The sequence below is a fragment of the Procambarus clarkii genome, chromosome 37 (genome assembly GCF_040958095.1).
Source record: "Procambarus clarkii isolate CNS0578487 chromosome 37, FALCON_Pclarkii_2.0, whole genome shotgun sequence".
NCBI classification, from domain to species: Eukaryota; Metazoa; Arthropoda; class Malacostraca; order Decapoda; family Cambaridae; genus Procambarus; species Procambarus clarkii.
In genome coordinates this window covers 18,053,476-18,072,995 of record NC_091186.1, presented here as the reverse complement: position 1 = coordinate 18,072,995, position 19,520 = coordinate 18,053,476, and the positions used below count along the sequence as shown (strand labels likewise).

The window sequence follows — 19,520 nt, the reverse complement described above, 5'->3', positions numbered from 1 at the left end:
GGGATTAAGGGGCCTCTTAAGCAACTCACCTGGGGTAGCAGACACGTTAACTCACCTGGCGAGGCGCAGCAGACGTGAGGCGGGGCGCAGAGGGAGGGCAAGGTGCGAGCCCAACACAGGTCCCGCTCAACACAAACGCCGCCCAGCGCAACACACAGCCCACCCTGACAAACATCTCCACTCTCAGTACATTACTTGAAACCAGAGAACATGTAAATCACACCAAACATTAGTACCAAAAATACTAAGGATACTTAATATTTAATAAAAAATAATATTATGGACTTAATAAACAATATTTAGGACACTTAAACGCATGCGCAAGTGTTGTCTGCTGGGCACCCGGCGCACGCATGCGCAGGTGTTGTCTGCTGGGCACCCGAGGCACGCATGCGCGGGTGTTGTCTACTGGGCACCCGACGCACGCATGCGCAGGTGTTGTCTGAAATATATTATGGGACAATAATGGAAAACAAGCTTCATATCTAAGCTCATCCTCTTCAGCAAAATTTCTCAGTTATCGACACTTCCGTATTACCTGAGACGATCAATTTGTTAGCGAACACTAATGAACATTTATCGATATTTCTGACAGTGGCAATTTCGGACTGGTTCCCGAAATTGTCGAAACTGACTCCACGTGTCCGTCTGGCCACATGGAGTCCGCGACACCACGCTTGCTCCAATCTTCACTAGATAGCACCACATTTCAAGGATATTATGTTTCAGATATTTCCAGATGTGATTCATGAATGTAATTTTTAAAGTGTTGGATGACGATCAAAGAAAACGGGGAACTAGGTTTCTATCTCTGTATGATATCTTTGTTGACCTTATTAAGAGATCGTGAGGATTTCCAGGTCGTGAAAAACAGTGAAGCCAAGTCCTTAAATTTGATATCTTGCTTATATTTTGGATCAATTAAATGCATTAATAAGGAACTGCAAGGTGAACAGAAAACTCGTATGGATTATAAAACCGGGCTATTCATGCTCGTGCCACCTCTTGGGTGGCTTAATTTCGTCAATCTATATAATTCTCATATTGGCTACAATGCCAATACTTCTCATACAGTACTTGGTTTGTAGAGTAGTGGAAGAGGTGCGGTGGGATGAAAATGGATCAGTTGTCGGTCAAGCGATACGGCCGTCTCTCTCCCAGAATGCCTCGGGTGAACCCTTCCTCCCACGTCCGGGTGAACCCCCAACCCCTCCCCCACATGCCCGGGTGAACCCCATCATCCCCCACATGCCTGGGTGAACCCCATCATCCCCCACATGCCCGGGTGAACCCCACCCCTCCGCCCGCATGCCCTGGTGAATAGTCACGATCTTGCTCTTGAGAAAGCGTCGTTGATCGGTTTTTCCTTCATATGTTCGTGATCTGTGTTCTCTTACTCGTAAGGTCATATATTTATTTTATTTGTTTATATAAAAAATATATACAAGAGTTCTTACATTCTTGTACAGCCACTAGCACGCATAGCGTTTCGGACAAGTCCTTAATCCTAATTTTTCCCTGGAATACGATTCACCAAATCGTTTAACATCCAGGTACCCATTTACTGCTGGGTGAACAGAGGTTACATTTTAGGATTGGTGCCCAATCAATCTTCCCCGGCCAGGATACGAACCCAGGCCAAAGCGCTCGCCAAGCGCCTGTCATCGTAGTCGGGCTACGAAGTAATCGTACACGGGATGTAATTTATCGTGTGTTCTGGCTAGATTAGTTGTTCACTCGTGCAAGCTAGAGAAAAGGTGAATTAATACATTTATTTGAACACTTGGGAGGGCATGACAAATGTTCGTCTAACATAAAGTAAGTGAGTATGTACAGGTGTATATGAATAGTGCCTGATAGCACCTGTAGACCATGAAAATAGAAAATAAAAACAATTATTTAAATATTTCACTCTATACACACATGGCTCTGTCGTATCTATAATGTACTTTCATGTTCAAGTTATATCATGTACTATCATGTTCAAGCTATAGTTTTAAGCTAAAAAGACTATATATAACAATATTTTCACTATACTATTACTACAACTGCTGCTACTAGTAGGAGCAATATATCATCTCTCACAATAATACGAAATAATATTTTAAACAATGAGTCTCTAAGGCTCTGAGCCATTAGACTGCCAACGGTTGTTACTATAAAAAGTACAGAATATCTATCATAATAAAACAAACCCAGCGACGAGGCTCATCTATGAGCCAAGCAACACTGAGCACATCTGTTGGATTACATAACATGAGCGCCTGCGGCACAGTGGCTCGTGTAGTCACTATTAAACCGGGATTCCATACTCCTGATGCCGCTGTTCACCAAGCAGTGAATGAGGACCTGAGAGGCAGGAAACTGTATGTGGTTTGCCTTCTCGGGAAGATCAGTCGGAGAACTTCGACAATTCTTACATGCCTCTAGACGGTCTAGAGAATGCGACACAGCTGCAAAATATGTAAGAATCCCAGTGGATTTGAGACAATGAGAGGTCAAATATTTCAAGCTGCAACACTGGATTTGATTTTGATTGTTGTCGGCAGAGGCGGCTAGTTTACTGTGCACCCCATTCTCATCCTGTGAGTGGTAGCATAACAAAGGATTAGAGAGAGCACAAAAGGTCTTTATCAGACCTCAACTGAGATTATTACATTAATAATTTCATCTATCCTTCACATCTTATAATTGTAATGTCAGCTAGTTACAGAGAATGTTCTGTTCAATAGCTATATATTTACAGTTAATCATTATACAGTAATGGTAGGTTTATTTGTTAATACATAATTGTTTGAGCTATGGAGATACTAAAGTCATAGGGGAGCTGCTGTTTATTATTAGTCTTCACAATACACTACTTGTTTCTTAATCTCATATGTCGTATCTACTGGAAGCGGAATATGGATACAGTACAAGGGATACAGATTTCAGGGATTACAGATTTCAGGGATTTCAGGGATTTCAGATTTCAGGGATTTCAGATTTCAGATTTTCAGGATTTCTAAGAGATTTCTAAGAGATTTTCAGAGATTTCAGATTTCAGGGATTTCAGGGATACAGATTTCAGGGATTTTATCCTTAGTAATAAATTTGACATTTCATACAGCGTGAGTTTAGATTGATTTTTAAATGACTCAATTTTAATTTTAAATTCTACATTTAAAACTGAGTATGGAATCTGCCTCCTATAACATCTCTGCCCAGTGAATTCCATTTGTTATCTACCCTGTTCTAATGACTTTATATCCGTTCTATACTATGGCGACCAAAACTGAACAGCATAATGGTATGCAGACGAGGAGTCACAATAACGTGGCTGAAGTATGTTGACCAGACCACACACTAGAAGGTGAAGGGACGACGACGTTTCGGTCCGTTCTGGACCATTCTCAAGTCGATTGTGAGAATGGTCCAGGACGGACCGAAACGTCGTCGTCCCTTCATCTTCTAGTATATGGTCTGGTCAACAGCATAATGGTATGCTTTTCCAGCAGAACTAAAGGCCCAAGGTAATGCCTAATAATGATTAGGAGAGTGATGAGTTACCTGGTAGTTGGCAAGGGATGGAGAGGCGAGCCCCGACAGCAGAAGCAGGAGGAGCGGTGTCATGCCCCACGCCGCCAAGAAGGTCTTGTCCTAATTTCCGCTCCAGTTACCTCCGGGCTCAGCTGGCCACAGTACCGCGGGCCCCACACAGCCGGCCAACCCACGCTTTTGACATTAAACAGACCCAATAAACTGACGCGGTGATTATTCTAGGGTGAAACATTAATGGAATAGTCAGCGTCGTCATATTCCGCAAGGGGTATCACTAGTTTGTTACTTATAATTTCTCCTTATATAACAAGTTTTTTTTTAAGAAAACCTATGATGTGGGGTGGCTGAGGATGTTATAGGGGGAGACGGAAGAAGTTTTCACCCACCGCCCGTGAAGGCTGACCGCACACTGCCTTGGCAGGTCCCACACAACCCTCTCCAGACTTGCTGCGTCAAGCTTGCTGGAGCAACCATGGAATAGACGATCAAATTGTCTTTGTCTTCCATGTGTACTTAAAACACAAATGTGAGTGTGTTGCCGGGTGTAAGGGCGAATGTGTATAATAAAATTGGTTTGTATTATTATACAATATGTTTCATTAATCATTATGCTTGTCTTAATATATTTTTTCATGGTATTAACGATTGTATAAAAAATTAGCAATCAATGGTTTTTATCGCATCTATTATATCAATGGTTTATCAGAAACCAAAACACTTTTTATGTAACGCGTGTTTATTATATTTAATAATATAATCATACTGGAAATAGTCATTGTAATCAAATCCTAAATCATCTCCAAATAACACTTTAACACTAAGAATATAGATCGACTGGGATATCGATGCTATAAATGTTTCTTTTCGTTTTTTTCGAATCAAACCACAGTGTGAGGCAGTCTTTGATGGTGGCTCTTCTTGATGGTGTGGAGGCCCTGGTGTGGAGGCCCTGGTGTGGAGGCCCTGGTGTGGAGGCCCTGGTGTGGAGGCCCTGGTGTGGAGGTCCTGGTGTGGAGGTCCTGGTGTAGAGGTCCTGGTGTGGAGGTCCTGGTGTGGAGGTCCTGGTGTGGAGGCCCTGGTGTGGAGGTCCTGGTGTGGAGGTCCTGGTGTAGAGGTCCTGGTGTAGAGGTCCTGGTGTGGAGGCCCTGGTGTAGAGGTCCTGGTGTGGAGGTCCTGGTGTGGAGGTCCTGGTGTGGAGGCCCTGGTGTAGAGGTCCTGGTGTAGAGGCCCTGGTGTGGAGGCCCTGGTGTGGAGGCCCTGGTGTGGAGGTCCTGGTGTGGAGGTCCTGGTGTGGAGGTCCTGGTGTGGAGGCCCTGGTGTGGAGGCCCTGGTGTGGAGGCCCTGGTGTGGAGGCCCTGGTGTGGAGGCCCTGGTGTGGAGGTCCTGGTGTGGAGGTCCTGGTGTGGAGGTCCTGGTGTGGAGGCCCTGGTGTGGAGGTCCTGGTGTGGAGGCCCTGGTGTGGAGGCCCTGGTGTGGAGGTCCTGGTGTGGAGGTCCTGGTGTGGAGGTCCTGGTGTGGAGGTCCTGGTGTGGAGGCCCTGGTGTGGAGGTCCTGGTGTGGAGGCCCTGGTGTGGAGGCCCTGGTGTGGAGGTCCTGGTGTGGAGGCCCTGGTGTGGAGGCCCTGGTGTGGAGGCCCTGGTGTGGAGGCCCTGGTGTGGAGGTCCTGGTGTGGAGGCCCTGGTGTGGAGGCCCTGGTGTGGAGGCCCTGGTGTGGAGGCCCTGGTGTGGAGGCCCACTATGGTACACACTCATCACTTTCAAATTACGTCTAAACATATCAAGCGATCCAACGTCTACTACGTTACCCGGTAATTAGTTCCAAAATCTACCATCCCCATTTTCAAATCATTATTTACGCAGGCATTACGTGAATCTAAAGTCATCCAATTTAAATGCATTGTTTCTTGTTCTATTTAGTGTTGACATATTTAAAGCCTTAGGTATGTAATTCCTGTTGTCGGGGACAGTAAATTTGTGCTTAAGGCATCTGGAAGTCACCCTAGGCACGCCTAGCGCCCCCTAGGCACGCCTCACGCTATATATATATACATATATATATACATATATATATATATATATATATATATATATATATATATATATATATATATATATATATATATATATATATATATATATATATATATATGTATATGTCGTACCTAGTAGCCAGAACGCACTTCTCAGCCTACTATGCAAGGCCCGATTTGCCTAATAAGCCAAGTTTTACTGAATTAATGTTTTTTCGACTACCTAACCTACCTAACCTAACCTAACCTAACTTTTTCTGCTACCTAACCTAACGTAACCTATAAAGATAGGTTAGGTTAGGTTAGGTAGGGTTGGTTAGGTTCGGTCACATATCTACGTTAATTTTAACTCCAATAAAAAAAAATTGACCTCATACATAATGAAATGGGTAGCTTTATCTTTTCATAAGAAAAAAATTAGAGAAAATATATTAATTCAGTAAAACTTGGCTTATTAGGCAAATTGGGCCTTGCATAGTAGGCTGAGAAGTGCGTTCTGGCTACTAGGTACGACATATATATATATATATATATATATATATATATATATATATATATATATACATATATATATATATATATATATATATATATATATATATATATATATACATATATATATATATATATATATATATATATATATATATATATATATATATATATATATATATATATATACATATATATATATATATATATATATATATATATACATATATATATATATATATATATATATATATATATATATATATATATATATATATATATATATATATATATATATATATATATATATATATTGGAGAAGCCGTTGTTGACTAGGACCTGCCTTACCCTACAGAGTGGAAGAACTCTGTAGGGTAAGGCAGGTATATATATATATATATATATAAATATATATATATATATATATATATATATATATATATATATATATATATATATATATATATATATATATATATATATATATATATATATATATATATATATATATATATATATATATATATACCTGCCTTACCCTACAGAGTTCTTCCACTCTGTAGGGTAAGGCAACAACGGCTTCTCCAATGGTTTCGTCGAAGACATCATAAGAAGGAAAGTGAAAAGCCATGCAACCTCTGAAGAGACAACTAACACAACACCTATACCCCCTATTAGACTATTTTACAGGAACTTCTTTTCCACAGCTCATAAAACGGAGGAAAGGGTCCTGAAAGATATTGTTAATAGAAACGTTATCCCTACAGACAAAAATCAGAGGATACAACTGACGATTTACTATAAAACCAGAAAAACGGCCAGCCTACTCATGAGAAACTCTCCAGACACAAAACAGAACGCTTTAAAAGAGACTAACGTCGTCTATGCCTTCAAATGCCCTCTTGGGGACTGTAAGCTCCAAAAAACCCAGTATATAGGCAAGACAACAACATCTCTTTCTAGGCGTTTAACGATGCATAAGCAACAGGGCTCCATTAAGGAACATATAATCTCTTCCCACAACCAAACCATCGCCAGAGAAATCCTAGTAAACAACACAGAAATCATCGATAGATACAGCGATAGCAGGCGGCTTGACGTTTGCGAGGCACTACACATCAAGAAGTCAACACCAGCAATCAACAGCCAATTAATCCACAACTATATTCTACCCACCTCAAGACTCCGCTCCAATATAGAAGCATCAAGAAATATGGACCAATAGGCTTTCTACATACACTTCTATTCAATACCCATTGTTTCGTGTTCTGTCTTGTGTTGACGAAATTAATACCCTATTAATGCCACCTCTTGTTCTGTCTTGTGTTGATGAAATTAATACCCTATTAATGCCACCTCACCCCATTCACCTCACTAAAATGTAGATATAAAATCGGAGATGCGTAAGTTCTATTCAGTTGTGTATTTGTAAACTAAAGTCTTTGAAAATGTAATAAGTTTTACGAAACGCGCTCGTGTCGCGTCAGACTAGAAATAAAAATGAATTTTGGAGAATTGATTTTTGATTTACCTCCAACAGTGAAAAGAAATGTACGAAAGATTGAGAAAATTCGTGTTAGAATTATTAATCTTACTTTTTCGGTCATATATTTTTCGGTCATATTATATGTTTCTGTAGACATATATTTAATAATTTATGTCTACAGAAAAGACTGCTACCAAAATATACTAATATATATATATATATATATATATATATATATATATATATATATATATATATATATATATATATATATATATATATATATATATATATATATATGTATGTATACCAGGTTATCACAGGTACTCTTCATAAAAGAACAAAATGAGCTACGCGAACTTTCAAAGGGATTTTGAAAACATGCAGCACTTTAGGACATTTTGACCATCATAAACAAATTAAAGACACACTAGCAGGAGTTAGACATGTTAAAAGCCACGGGGCCAGAGAGGATTTCAAAATGGATCTTGTAGATTAATCTTACAGGTAGGGAGCTGCAGCTCTGTGCTTACCGCTTACGAAGGTGTACAACATATGACTGGATGAACTACAGCACTCATAAGACTACCATTGTAGTGCTCTTTGATGGAAAATAAAGGCTCAAAAGTTCCTTATCATCCGACCAGCATAACTTATATACCAGACGATGGAACAACTAATAAAAAAAGAGAGAAACAGAACACCTGGAGGAAAGAATCGAACATGACACAGCAAGGTTCAGGCATTGTAAATCTTGCCTAATAAGTCCAGATGAAATTAATTTTTCATAGACAAATCTAACAAGACAGAGAAGGAGTATCGCTTCCCAATCATCAGGTTCCCCAATCAGGTTCACATACTTTACACACATCATCCCTCCAATGTTTTTGTTAGTAAGTCCGTCTTGAACCCGAGCAACCTTGCAAGAAAACGCCAGTCATGTGTTTTTTCCTCAATAAGGAACCCCTCACGCTCTGGCCGAGTGGGTCAAGCGTCTCGGATAGTTGGTCTGCTGCCGCTAACTGTTGCAAGACCCGGATACGTGGTAGGAAGCGCCTAGCTACTGTGTAATGATGCGTTGATGATCTATGCTAATGATGCATAAAGAAGTCGACGGTCAGCAATAAAATGATTTATCATAAATTGCCAGAAGATTGTCCGGGTTTATAAATTAATGTGAGGGTTAGATGCTACTGTTTATCTAGTTATATCTTGTATTTATATACAGAGAGCGAGATTCAGTTCTAGGTCCCCGCCTCTAAGCTATCGTAAGAAGTATATTTATTCTTCCCGAATTTTTTAGTACTCCACACACTGGTTATGCCTATTCTCGAAGGTGTAAATGGTGGTACAGATAGATTTAGGTAATTGGGTCTATCAGTATAGCCAGTTTCTCTTATTTTCTACATTTTCTTCTGCTTCACCCGGTGTATACCCTAACCTAGCACTACTTGATCTCCGAGTTGCTGCTCCTCCCACTCCCACGGGCTCACCATAGCCCGTGCTACTGGAACTTCTTGTTCTGAGTAGCTGAATCTAAATCAACAACAACATGCTCCTCCCACGAGGTGAATTCCAGGAATGTGTTGGAGGTTTTGTGTCGTTTTTGCTATGAAGACGACGATATTTGGCGGCATTAAATTGGTGTTCTGATATCTGGGGCACAGTGAGGTTATTGGTGCATGCAAGCTCTTGCTGCCACCACAGAACTCTGTTACTACCAAGTTGACGTTAGAACTAGGACGAAAATGATAGATGTCATTATGATGTCATTGTAAAGATGATGTCTTTATGATGATATGTTGTCTGGAAGATGATGGTGGAATTATGTAAACAATGTTGGTATTAGGAATATAGTTCACATTATGGTTTATCATACTCGGGAACAGGAAGCCTGTTAGGCTTTGGGCACTTATTCACTGCTAGATTTGCAAAAGTATTAAGTGATAGGAGACATGCCCAACCGTCTCTGAACTTCCAGGACACCTACGCAGTGACCTTTGGTTGTGAGTTAAAGACGTAGTCCACTCCGCTACATACACTCCCTTCAAACACACAAGGAAATAAACCTGACGGGATACATGTATTGGAATTAGAAAGGAGTGTAATTGTGTTCTCTTGTTACCAGCACCAGGGCGCACGCGCGGGCTATTTGTACCGCCTTGCTGGGCCCTAGTTCGGTGCCTTCGGACTTTCTACTGGACTTAGCAGGGTCCCAGACTTAATTTAGACTTTAGGGTGTCTTGGCGCGCGTTTCGTGTTAACTAGGAGTCTGGTTTGTTCTCCGTTCTGCTCCAGTGATTTGTCTCATTGATATCTCACGAAAGTGCGATTTCTTTATATTATATATATATAATATATATTATATATGTGTAATATATTATATTTATTTTTTTATTCCCCGCTAGTTAGGTGAAGATCTGGCCCCTTGTAGCACTCCACTAGTTACTTCTAGTTATGTTGTGCACGGTGGCACTGCACTAGTTAGCCTCATACGTTGTTTGCTTCTAGGTAAACAAATATCATCGCAATGCGCATTCGTCTAAACAACTAAACAACACACTTTAAAAGTCTTTAATGAGGAGCTGAAATTCAAGTTTATTTCGTTTTCCGTCATGTCGTTATCCTTGGAAATATTAAGACTTTCGTACGAAAACCGTAATTACTTTGAAAACCATGTTGAAATTCTATAATTTCCGGGAAACTCTTGATATTATGAAATAACAGATTGAAACCGTGGTTTTAATCCTTAGTTTCGCGGAGTTTTCTCAAGTGTTCCATAGACCTTTCTCAAGTAGTTCCGCTCCTCGAATCTCCCTCGATGGTCGGGGTGTGGTGTGGGTTTGTAAAAAATATATATAGCAAACAGAAAATCACAAAAAAATCAGTAAACATTTATTAAAAACACAAAAAAAACAATAAAAATTTTCTAATAACACGAAGGTTCCTCGTTAAAGAGACTAGGTGCTCTCCCTGGCTAGCGAGAACATAAAGAATGAGGTCAAGAAACAAGATGGCAGCTGATAGCGGGCCTCGAGGGGCGGTCAGAGTAGGAGAGGTGTTACTGGAAAGTCCGTGGGTCGCTACGGTTGGGTGTGGGTGGTGGGCTGTGGCCTGTGTGTAGGAGAGGTGTTACTGGAAAGTCCGTGGGTCGCTACGGTTGGGTGTGGGTGGTGGGCTGTGGCCTGTGTGTAGGAGAGGTGTTACTGGAAAGTCCGTGGGTCGCTACGGTTGGGTGTGGGTGGTGGGCTGTGGCCTGTGTGTAGGAGAGGTGTTACTGGAAAGTCCGTGGGTCGCTACGGTTGGGTGTGGGTGGTCGGCTGTGGCCTGTGAGCGGGAGGGTTGTGGGTGAGTACTAAATGGGAGGGTTTAGGGTGGGTGGTGGGTGGGTGGGAGGGTGTAAATGGAGCACAGTTTGTGGGCACAGTTCCTCTATAAAAGTTGGTCGGTGGGAGGGAAGGAGCGGGGCGAGCAGTGGTGATGGGGGTGATGTGAGGACTGGTTTTCCATGGTCACCAACCGGATGTAACCCACAGAAGTCACCGTACGTATAGGTAACTTTCCCTGTTGTAGGAACCGAGTCATCTTCAGGAAGGAAGCGTGCCCAAACGGTTTACCCTGCCCCGGGGATCGAACACGGGTTCAATCGGTTACTAGGGTATGTAAAAGATACCAATTTTTGTAAAATCTCTTGTATGTATGTACCTTACCTGAATAAACATTTATTTATTTATTTATTTATTTATTTATTTATTTATTTATTTATTTATTTATTTATTTATTTATTTATTATTTATACAAAGAAAGAACAGATATATACACAATGTTCAGGTGTGAGAAAGGGGATTTCAAGAAGGAACGAACGCTAGAAAATGAAAAAAATGAAAGCAAAATGAGAAAGAGGAGGATAGAAAACAAACGAGAGGCTGAGAGAAGGATTCGACAAGCAGAGGAATATGGGAATAGGATGGCGGGGGGAGATGGAGGGAGGGAAAAGCGCCAAGCCATTAAAACTATATAGCACTTGAAAAGGGGGTCAGGATAAGGATTTAGGATGGGACGGGGGGAAAGGGAATGGTGCCCAACCACTTGAACGGTCGAGGATTGAACTCCGACCTGCATGATGCGAGCCCGTTGCTCTACCGTCCAGCCCAAGTGGTTGGATAGTTACATGGATGATACGGGAGGATGACCTGATGAATTAGCAAAAGGTGCACGTACATGCTTGGCTGGAGGCCACATTTACCCCGTACCATGACACAGCACGCGAGGGCCAGATGCTACCCACATCTCCACACACACTATCATCGACCCAGTTTTTTGTTTAGCTAAGACTAGGGTTCATTAAGGACGCTGCTGATGTTCTTAATAAATCCGCAAGGTAAGAGCTGTAATCCTAATTCAGCTTTTCTGAATCCAGACTCAAGGAGTCTCATTTTAGTATCCATTAGGAATGGACTAAATTGAATGCTAAGATACATTCTTTTAAGGTACATAATGAGCCGGGAGTCAACTGTGTGTCGGAGCCTGAATATGATCGCTTGACTTCACACGTATGAGCGAACAAGTTTCAAATGTTTGTCAGCCTGAGAGTAAATGATCGCTGACGGAGTGATGTTCTCCAGAAGGGCACATCCAACATGAGACTGTTGACGGCTGAGCGTCTTGTGTTGTGGTTGCCAACTTATGGTGGACCACGAGGTTGGGCCGTGTCTATGGCAGTAAGTCCGCTAACATCTCACCCGTGTTGAAGGCTCTTGTATATTGGCCAGTTCATTTCAATTGGTTAACACGGGAGACATCTCCCGTCACGCAGGGTGCAGTCGCACCTCCACAGATCTCCAGTATCAGCTCTTGATACTGGTAATGGCTCAAAAGGGCCACCACTTACGGGCTATTCATGCCCGTGCCACCTCTTGGGTGGCTTAATCTTCATCAATCAATCAATTGGTTAAGACTAAAGATGATTGTCCGTTCACCTGGGCTCTAGGAGACTCGAACCTTGAACCCCACGTGTGTGAGGTCCTGAAATCACCTCAAGATAACCTTAAGATATCCTTAACACGAGCAGAAACAGGTACACGCGGAGCCGTGTAACATTCTCCAATTGAAAGCCGCGCCAATTATAATCGTAATAATTTGGAGAGTTGCTTAAACCACGTCGTGGAGCGTCCGTAGTCGGTTGTCGGGCAGGAAGGAATTATAAAAATATGTGACCTGGGGCGTCAGTCCCGGACCAGAGGTCACTGGTTCACCCCGCGTCGGGGTGACATGTAATTTTCAAACCCAAAACAGATCTACAAAATACACATAACCTATTTTACTATGAATATTTAACAACAAATTAAAACCCACTTAGCATCAATTAAACAAACACAAATGTACTAACATAAATCCTCCAACTTTACACCAGTTTAAAAAAAAAATCCAAACAAAATAAAATACTGTAATTAGGAAAACAATAAAATTATCATCTTGAGAAGCAGAAAAGCATGACACGACCAAAGGCATTGTGTGGTGTTAAGAAGTGGGCCAGAGGCACGCTGGTGGTGGTGGGGCTGACCCACTCACCTGCCCGGCCCACCACCACACCTCCTGCCCGGCCCACCACCACACCTCCTCCTGCCCGGCCCACCACCACACCTCCTGCTGCCCACCACCACACCTCCTGCCCGGCCCACCACCACACCTCCTCCTGCCCGGCCCACCACCACACCTCCTCCTGCCCGGCCCACCACCACACCTCCTCCTGCCCGGCCCACCACCACACCTCCTGCTGCCCACCCCCAAATTGAGCGATCATTTTCGGGGCATTAATGTGGTACTACAATTAAAAACAAAAAATGCCAATTCTCGTGTAGTGGGAGCCGGTCGGCCGAGCGGACAGCACGCTGGACTTGTGATCCTGTGGTCCTGGGTTCGATCTCAGGCTCCGGCGAGAAACAATGGGCAGAGTTTCTTTGACCCTATGCTCCCGTTACCTAGCAGTAAAATAGGTACCTGGGTATTAGTCAGCTGTCACGGGCTGCTTCCTGGGGGTGGAGGCCTGGTTGAGGACCGGACCGCGGGGACACTAAAAAAGCCCCGAAATCATCTCAAGATAACCTCAAGATAGTGAACATACTTATGTAATGTTTATAGAATGTGTAGGATATCATATAATAATGCTCATAGGATGAGTAGGATATCATATACTAATGCTCAAAGGATGTGCAGGATATCATATACTAATGCTCATAGGATGTGCAGGATATCATATAATAATGCTCATAGGATGTGAATGATATCATTTAACAATGCTCAAAGGATGTGCAGGATATCATATAACAATGCTCATAGGGCGTGCAGGATATCATATAACAATACTCGCAGGATGTGCAGGATATATAATAATGCTCATAGGATGTGTAGGATATCATATTATTTATAGAATGTGTAGGATATCACATAATAATACTCGCAGGATGTGTAGGATATCATATTATTTATAGAATGTGTAGGATATCACATAATAATACTCGCAGGATGTGCAGGATATATAACAATGCTCATAGGATGTGTAGGATATCATATTATTTATAGAATGTGCAGGATATCACATAATAATACTCGCAGGATGTGCAGGATATATAACAATGCTCATAGGATGTGTAGGATATCATATTATTTATAGAATGTGTAGGATATCACATAATAATACTCGCAGGATGTGCAGGATTTCATATAACAATAAACAAGGTAAGTGTATGAACTAATTACCCAGCGTTGGTTAAAGCATGATTTTCCAATACCTACTTTTTTATTTTATTTTTTCTAGACGAGCGGTTCCATTATAGCGTCATCAACGTTGGTAACGACGGTAATAACTGCGCGTTGTCCCGTGGTGGTCCGTGGCCGCCATGGGAGATGGTGGTCGTTAGCAGCGCTGAGATGAGCCCAGCATCTCCAGGGATGCTGGGCACCACAACCTCTCTTGTGTGAACTAGTTAGAATGGCTCAGTAGTACGGATTGAACCATTTGTAATGTTGTATTATAAATGAAAAGTGGAATTAAATTTTGTTCTATTATAATCATAATATATATATATATATATATATATATATATATATATATATATATATATATATATATATATATATATATATATATGTATATATATATATATATATATATATATATATATATATATATATATATATATATATATATATATATATATATATATTAAGTTCACTATATATATCCTGTATCGGAAGATCGGTTTAATTCAGACTTGTGTTCGAAATATTGAATTCTTGGAACTAAGGATGACTGAGGAATGAATGGTGCTGGTATAGATTCAGATTCAGATTCAGATGTTTATTCAGGTAAGGTATATACATACAAGTGATGTTACATTAATGGATTGATATATAGATAGAGCTAGTACATACAATGCCTAAAGCCACTATTACGCAATGCGTTTCGGGCAAGAAAAACATTAATATCTAGAACTTAATACTAATTGAGCATAAAGAATAAAAAGTGTTGAGAACAAATACAAATAAAGATAAAAAAAGGGGGAACATGACTGAAAAAGCAGCACAAATACAATAGGTTGACAAACAGTGTTGATTAAAAAAAAAGAAAATAACAGACATGGGTTGACAATAGAGGAGTGAGGTAGATTACAGGGAATTTATTAGGTAGTGTTTAGTTTTTATCTTAAACTGGTTGAGAGAGGTACAGTCTTTAACATGGTTGGGAAGGTCATTCCACATTCTGGGCCCCTTGATTTGCAGAGCATTTCTAGTTTGATTAAGACGTACTCTAGGAATATCAAAACTGTATTTATTTCTGGTGTGGTGCTCATGGGTTCTGTTACAACCTTCTATGAAGCTTTTAAGATCAGGATTGGCATTATAGTTTAGCGTTTTATATATGTATAATACACATGAGAGAATGTGCAGTGACTTAATATCTAACATATTCAGAGATTTGAGTAGGGGTACCGAGTGATGTCTGGGGCCAGAGTTGGATATTGTTCTAATAGCAGCTTTGTGTTGGGTAATTAGAGGACGTAAGTGATTTTGGGTAGTAGAACCCCAAGCACAAATACCATAGTTGAGATAAGGATAGATAAGGGAGTAATAGAGAGTCACCAGGGCAGGGCGTGGTACATAATATCTGATCTTAGAAAGAATGCCCACAGTTTTTGAAACTTTTTTTGATATATTTAGAATGTGTCCCTGGAAATTCAGCTTGTGGTCAATGAGAATGCCAAGGAATTTGCCATCTAATTTGTTACAAATTTGGGTATTGTTTATTTTGAGATTTATATGATATATTGTATATATCATATACAATTTATGATTATTATTGTATAGGAGACGCCACAGACATAAACCCTATCATACTATTAAAAAATACCGCCGAGAATGCGATCAAAATTGCAGGAAAACCCACAGAAATGGAGAAACTCTATATGAGACTCTGTGTCAGTCATGGCCTTCCTCGTGCCTCCGTCACTTGTGGTCGGGGCCGCTGTTACTTGGTGAAGCCTGGAATCAAGGCACGGCTCGCTCGCTGAGACGACAGTAATAGAAACGTTGTACGACCAAAAGACGGAGAGTCATACTTTCCGGTGAAAGCAATTTGCTTTCTCTCACATTGGAGCGGCTTCCTTCGACATTGTGATCTGATACAAGCATGCCAAGCGTCATGTCATCTGTGGCGTGGATGACCCAAGCCCTCGTCCGCGTCGCTGTTAATAATAATTACTTCCTCTTTGTCGGGGACAGGAAGCCTGTGATTTTAGCATGTGATGGGGATATGCTTTTCCATTATTTTTAAAATATTGTTATATTTATCGAAAATCCTCTTAGGTCTACCCCAAGATGCTCCCCACATCAGTTACCTAACTTCCAGGTTAGTTAGGTAACAGAGGCATTAGGTGTAAGGAAACGTGGTCAAACGTTTTGGTCAGCCCGGGAATCGAACTCGAATGCAATGGGTTGTGATGCAACTGCGTTACTCACTCGGCCCACTCTCCTGATTTACCACTCCGGTCAAAAGCAATCCTCGTATCCCAACCAGAAACATACGAACCTAAGCAACCCACCTAGCCTATCGAGCCTATGCACAGAATTTTAGATTGTTGCCGCCGGAGGCGGCTAGTTTATTGTGCACCCCATACCCATCCTGTGAGTGGTAGCGCAAAAAGTATTACAGAGGACACAAAAAGTCTTTATCAGACCTCATCTTAGATTATTACATAAACAATTTAATCTATCCTTCACACCTTATAGTTACAATGTCAGCTAGTTACAGAGAAGCCTATGCACAGAAAGCGTTGATCCGTTACTTTTCGTAGTTCGTTATGGCACGTTCGTTACCATAACACATAAAACGCGACCTATTAGTTGAGAGCACGGGTCGATAAATGTGTCTTTCATATAGGAGTTAACGGGTATTGTCGTTCTTGTGTGAACGCTGACGTAATAAATTCAGACACAGTCAGTACAGCTGTAGGGTTCACGGGGTGCATCCGGTCCTACGATCCGGATGCATCCGCTGCCCATAAATCAACAACAAGAAGAACAACAGTGCAGCTAAGGTCAGATTCAGAATAGCTAGTTCTAAAAATTAAAGTAAGTTACCCATAAAATAAAGGTTTTCTGAAAAGCGTATCTATAGAGGACGTATTATTGGGTAACTTAGTTAAAAATATATATTTGTCTATTTCACTGGAATCATCTGCATTTATTTAAAAATTTACTTACCTGAGGGCTCGTGAAAGTTTTTTTTTTGCAGCTAATTTTAAACATTAATACTGTCCTTGCAGTTACAGGTTCGGCGAGTACACGATTCCATGGGTTTATTAACCTATACGCAGATGATGAGTCAAAATAACGTGGCTGAAGATTATGATGAACAGACCACACATCCGAAAATGGAGACACGTCGACAGTTCTCCATTTTCTGATGTGTGGTTTGGTCATCATTAACCTATGAGTTAGCCAAATATTGGCCAGATATTACCAACCTCACATTCTTCGTCATCTCAAGCCTCCAAGATTAGCTTCGGATATTCTTGATTTCATCAAATTTTTCCGATTTCGGTTTTACATATTGAATCACTCCATTTACAATCATCAGGAATTCTTCGTACCTGTCTGCTCATGGATCTTCAGCTGAAGGTTGGCAACCAAAACTCTAGTGGAGTTAATTATACCACAAAAGGGTTCGGGCTGTCAACCTTTGGTCTACATAAGACCTTACTCACCACAGAAGGATGACTAGCTTTGACTCGACCATTCGGAACTTTCATTCTAAAGAGCTATTAACAAATAAGCCCAAAAAAGCACTAACGATGCACTTATTAGTATGATTAACTTAATTCACGCAGCTCTTGATAAAAAGGAGTTTCCTGTTGGGTTATTTGTGGACCTGCGTAAGGCTTTTGACACTGTCAACCATCAAAACCTTCTTCTTAAATTACATCATTATGGAGTCAGAGGACACTCCCTGCAATACCTCAAATCTTATCTTACTGACAGGCTCCAGTATGTTTCTGTGAATAATACAATTTCTCCCACCCTACCCATCAACATTGGTGTTCCTCAGGGCAGCATACTTGGCCCTCTCCTCTTTCTCATCTACATTAATGACCTTCCAAATGCCTCCCAACACCTCAAACCAATTCTATTTGCTGACGACACAACCTTCATTTACTCCAGTCCTGACCCCCTTGCTCTAAATGCCACAGTAAATACTGAGCTAGAGAAAGTCCATCTTTGGCTAACTGCCAACAAACTCACCCTTAACATTGACAAAACGTTTTATATTCTGTTTGGCAATAAATCCTCTAATCAGATAAATCTCAAAATAAACAATACCCAAATTTGTAACACATTAGATGGCAAATTCCTTGGCGTTCTCATCGACCACAAGCTGAATTTCCAGGATCACATTCTAAATATATCAAAAAAAGTTTCAAAAACTGTTGGCATTCTTTCTAAGATCAGATATTATGTACCACGCCCTGCCCTGGTGACTCTCTATTACTCCCTCATCTATCCATATCTCAACTATGGTATTTGTGCTTGGGGTTCTACTACCCAAAATCATTTACGTCCTCTCATTACCCAACACAAAGCTGCTATTAGGACAATATCCAACTCTGGCCCCAGACATCACTCGGTACCCTTACTCAAATCTCTGAATATGTTAGATATTAAGTCACTGCACATTCTCTCTTGTGTATTATACATATATAAAACGCTGAACTGTAATGCCAATCCTGATCTCAAAAGCTTCATTGAAGGATGTAACAGAACCCATGAGCACCACACCAGAAATAAATACAGTTTTGATATTCCTAGAGTACGACTTAATCAAACCAGAAATGCTCTGCAAATCAAGGGGCCCAGAATGTGGAATGACCTTCCCAACCATGTTAAAGACTGTACCTCTCTCAACCAGTTTAAGATAAAAACTAAACACTACCTAATAAATTCCCTGTAACCTACCTCACTCCTCTATTTGCAACCCATGTCTGTTATTTTTTTTTTTTTTTTTTTTTTTTTTAATCAACACTGTTTGTCAACCTATTGTATTTGTGCTGCTTTTTCAGTCATGTTCCCCCCTTTTTTTATCTTTATTTGTATTTGTTCTCAACACTTTTTATTCTTTATGCTCAATTAGTATTAAGTTCTAGATATTAATGTTTTTCTTGCCCGAAACGCATTGCGTAATAGTGGCTTTAGGCATTGTATGTACTAGCTCTATCTATATATCAATCCATTAATGTAACATCACTTGTATGTATGTACCTTACCTGAATAAACATATTTATTTATTTATTTATTTAATACGAAATTTACATTCTCTCATAAGGCCTATAATGAGGCACAAACATATAGGCATATACAAATGAATGAAGAAGTGTAATTTTCCTGGAATATAACTATGGTATATAGCAATATACACG

The 19,520-nt window shown here is 40.7% G+C and overlaps 2 protein-coding genes across 2 annotated transcripts in view; both read right to left on the bottom strand.

The window, feature by feature from the left end:
• The window catches only part of LOC123765976 (ovochymase-1), a 31,554-nt gene extending 27,609 nt beyond the window's left edge, over positions 1-3,945 (bottom strand). The window contains exons 1-2 of the mRNA XM_069336878.1: positions 3,550-3,945; positions 56-164 (exon numbers count right to left, since the gene is read on the bottom strand). Of these exons, the coding sequence (XP_069192979.1) occupies positions 56-164; positions 3,550-3,612 (172 nt within the window). The 5' untranslated portion in view covers positions 3,613-3,945. The remainder of the gene's footprint in view (positions 1-55; positions 165-3,549) is intronic.
• Positions 3,946-4,242: 297 nt separating this feature from the next.
• On the bottom strand, positions 4,243-5,292 carry LOC123765900 (uncharacterized). Its single transcript, XM_045754765.2, has one exon. The coding sequence runs from the start codon at positions 5,290-5,292 to the stop codon at positions 4,243-4,245; it is 1,050 nt and encodes a 349-aa protein (XP_045610721.2).
• Between the last annotated feature and the right edge of the window lie 14,228 nt (positions 5,293-19,520).

What these genes read in the sequence shown, in the direction of transcription:
- LOC123765900 (XM_045754765.2), bottom strand. Translation starts at nt 5,292, where the DNA reads ATGAGTGTGTACCATAGTGGGCCTCCACACCAGGGCCTCCACACCAGG.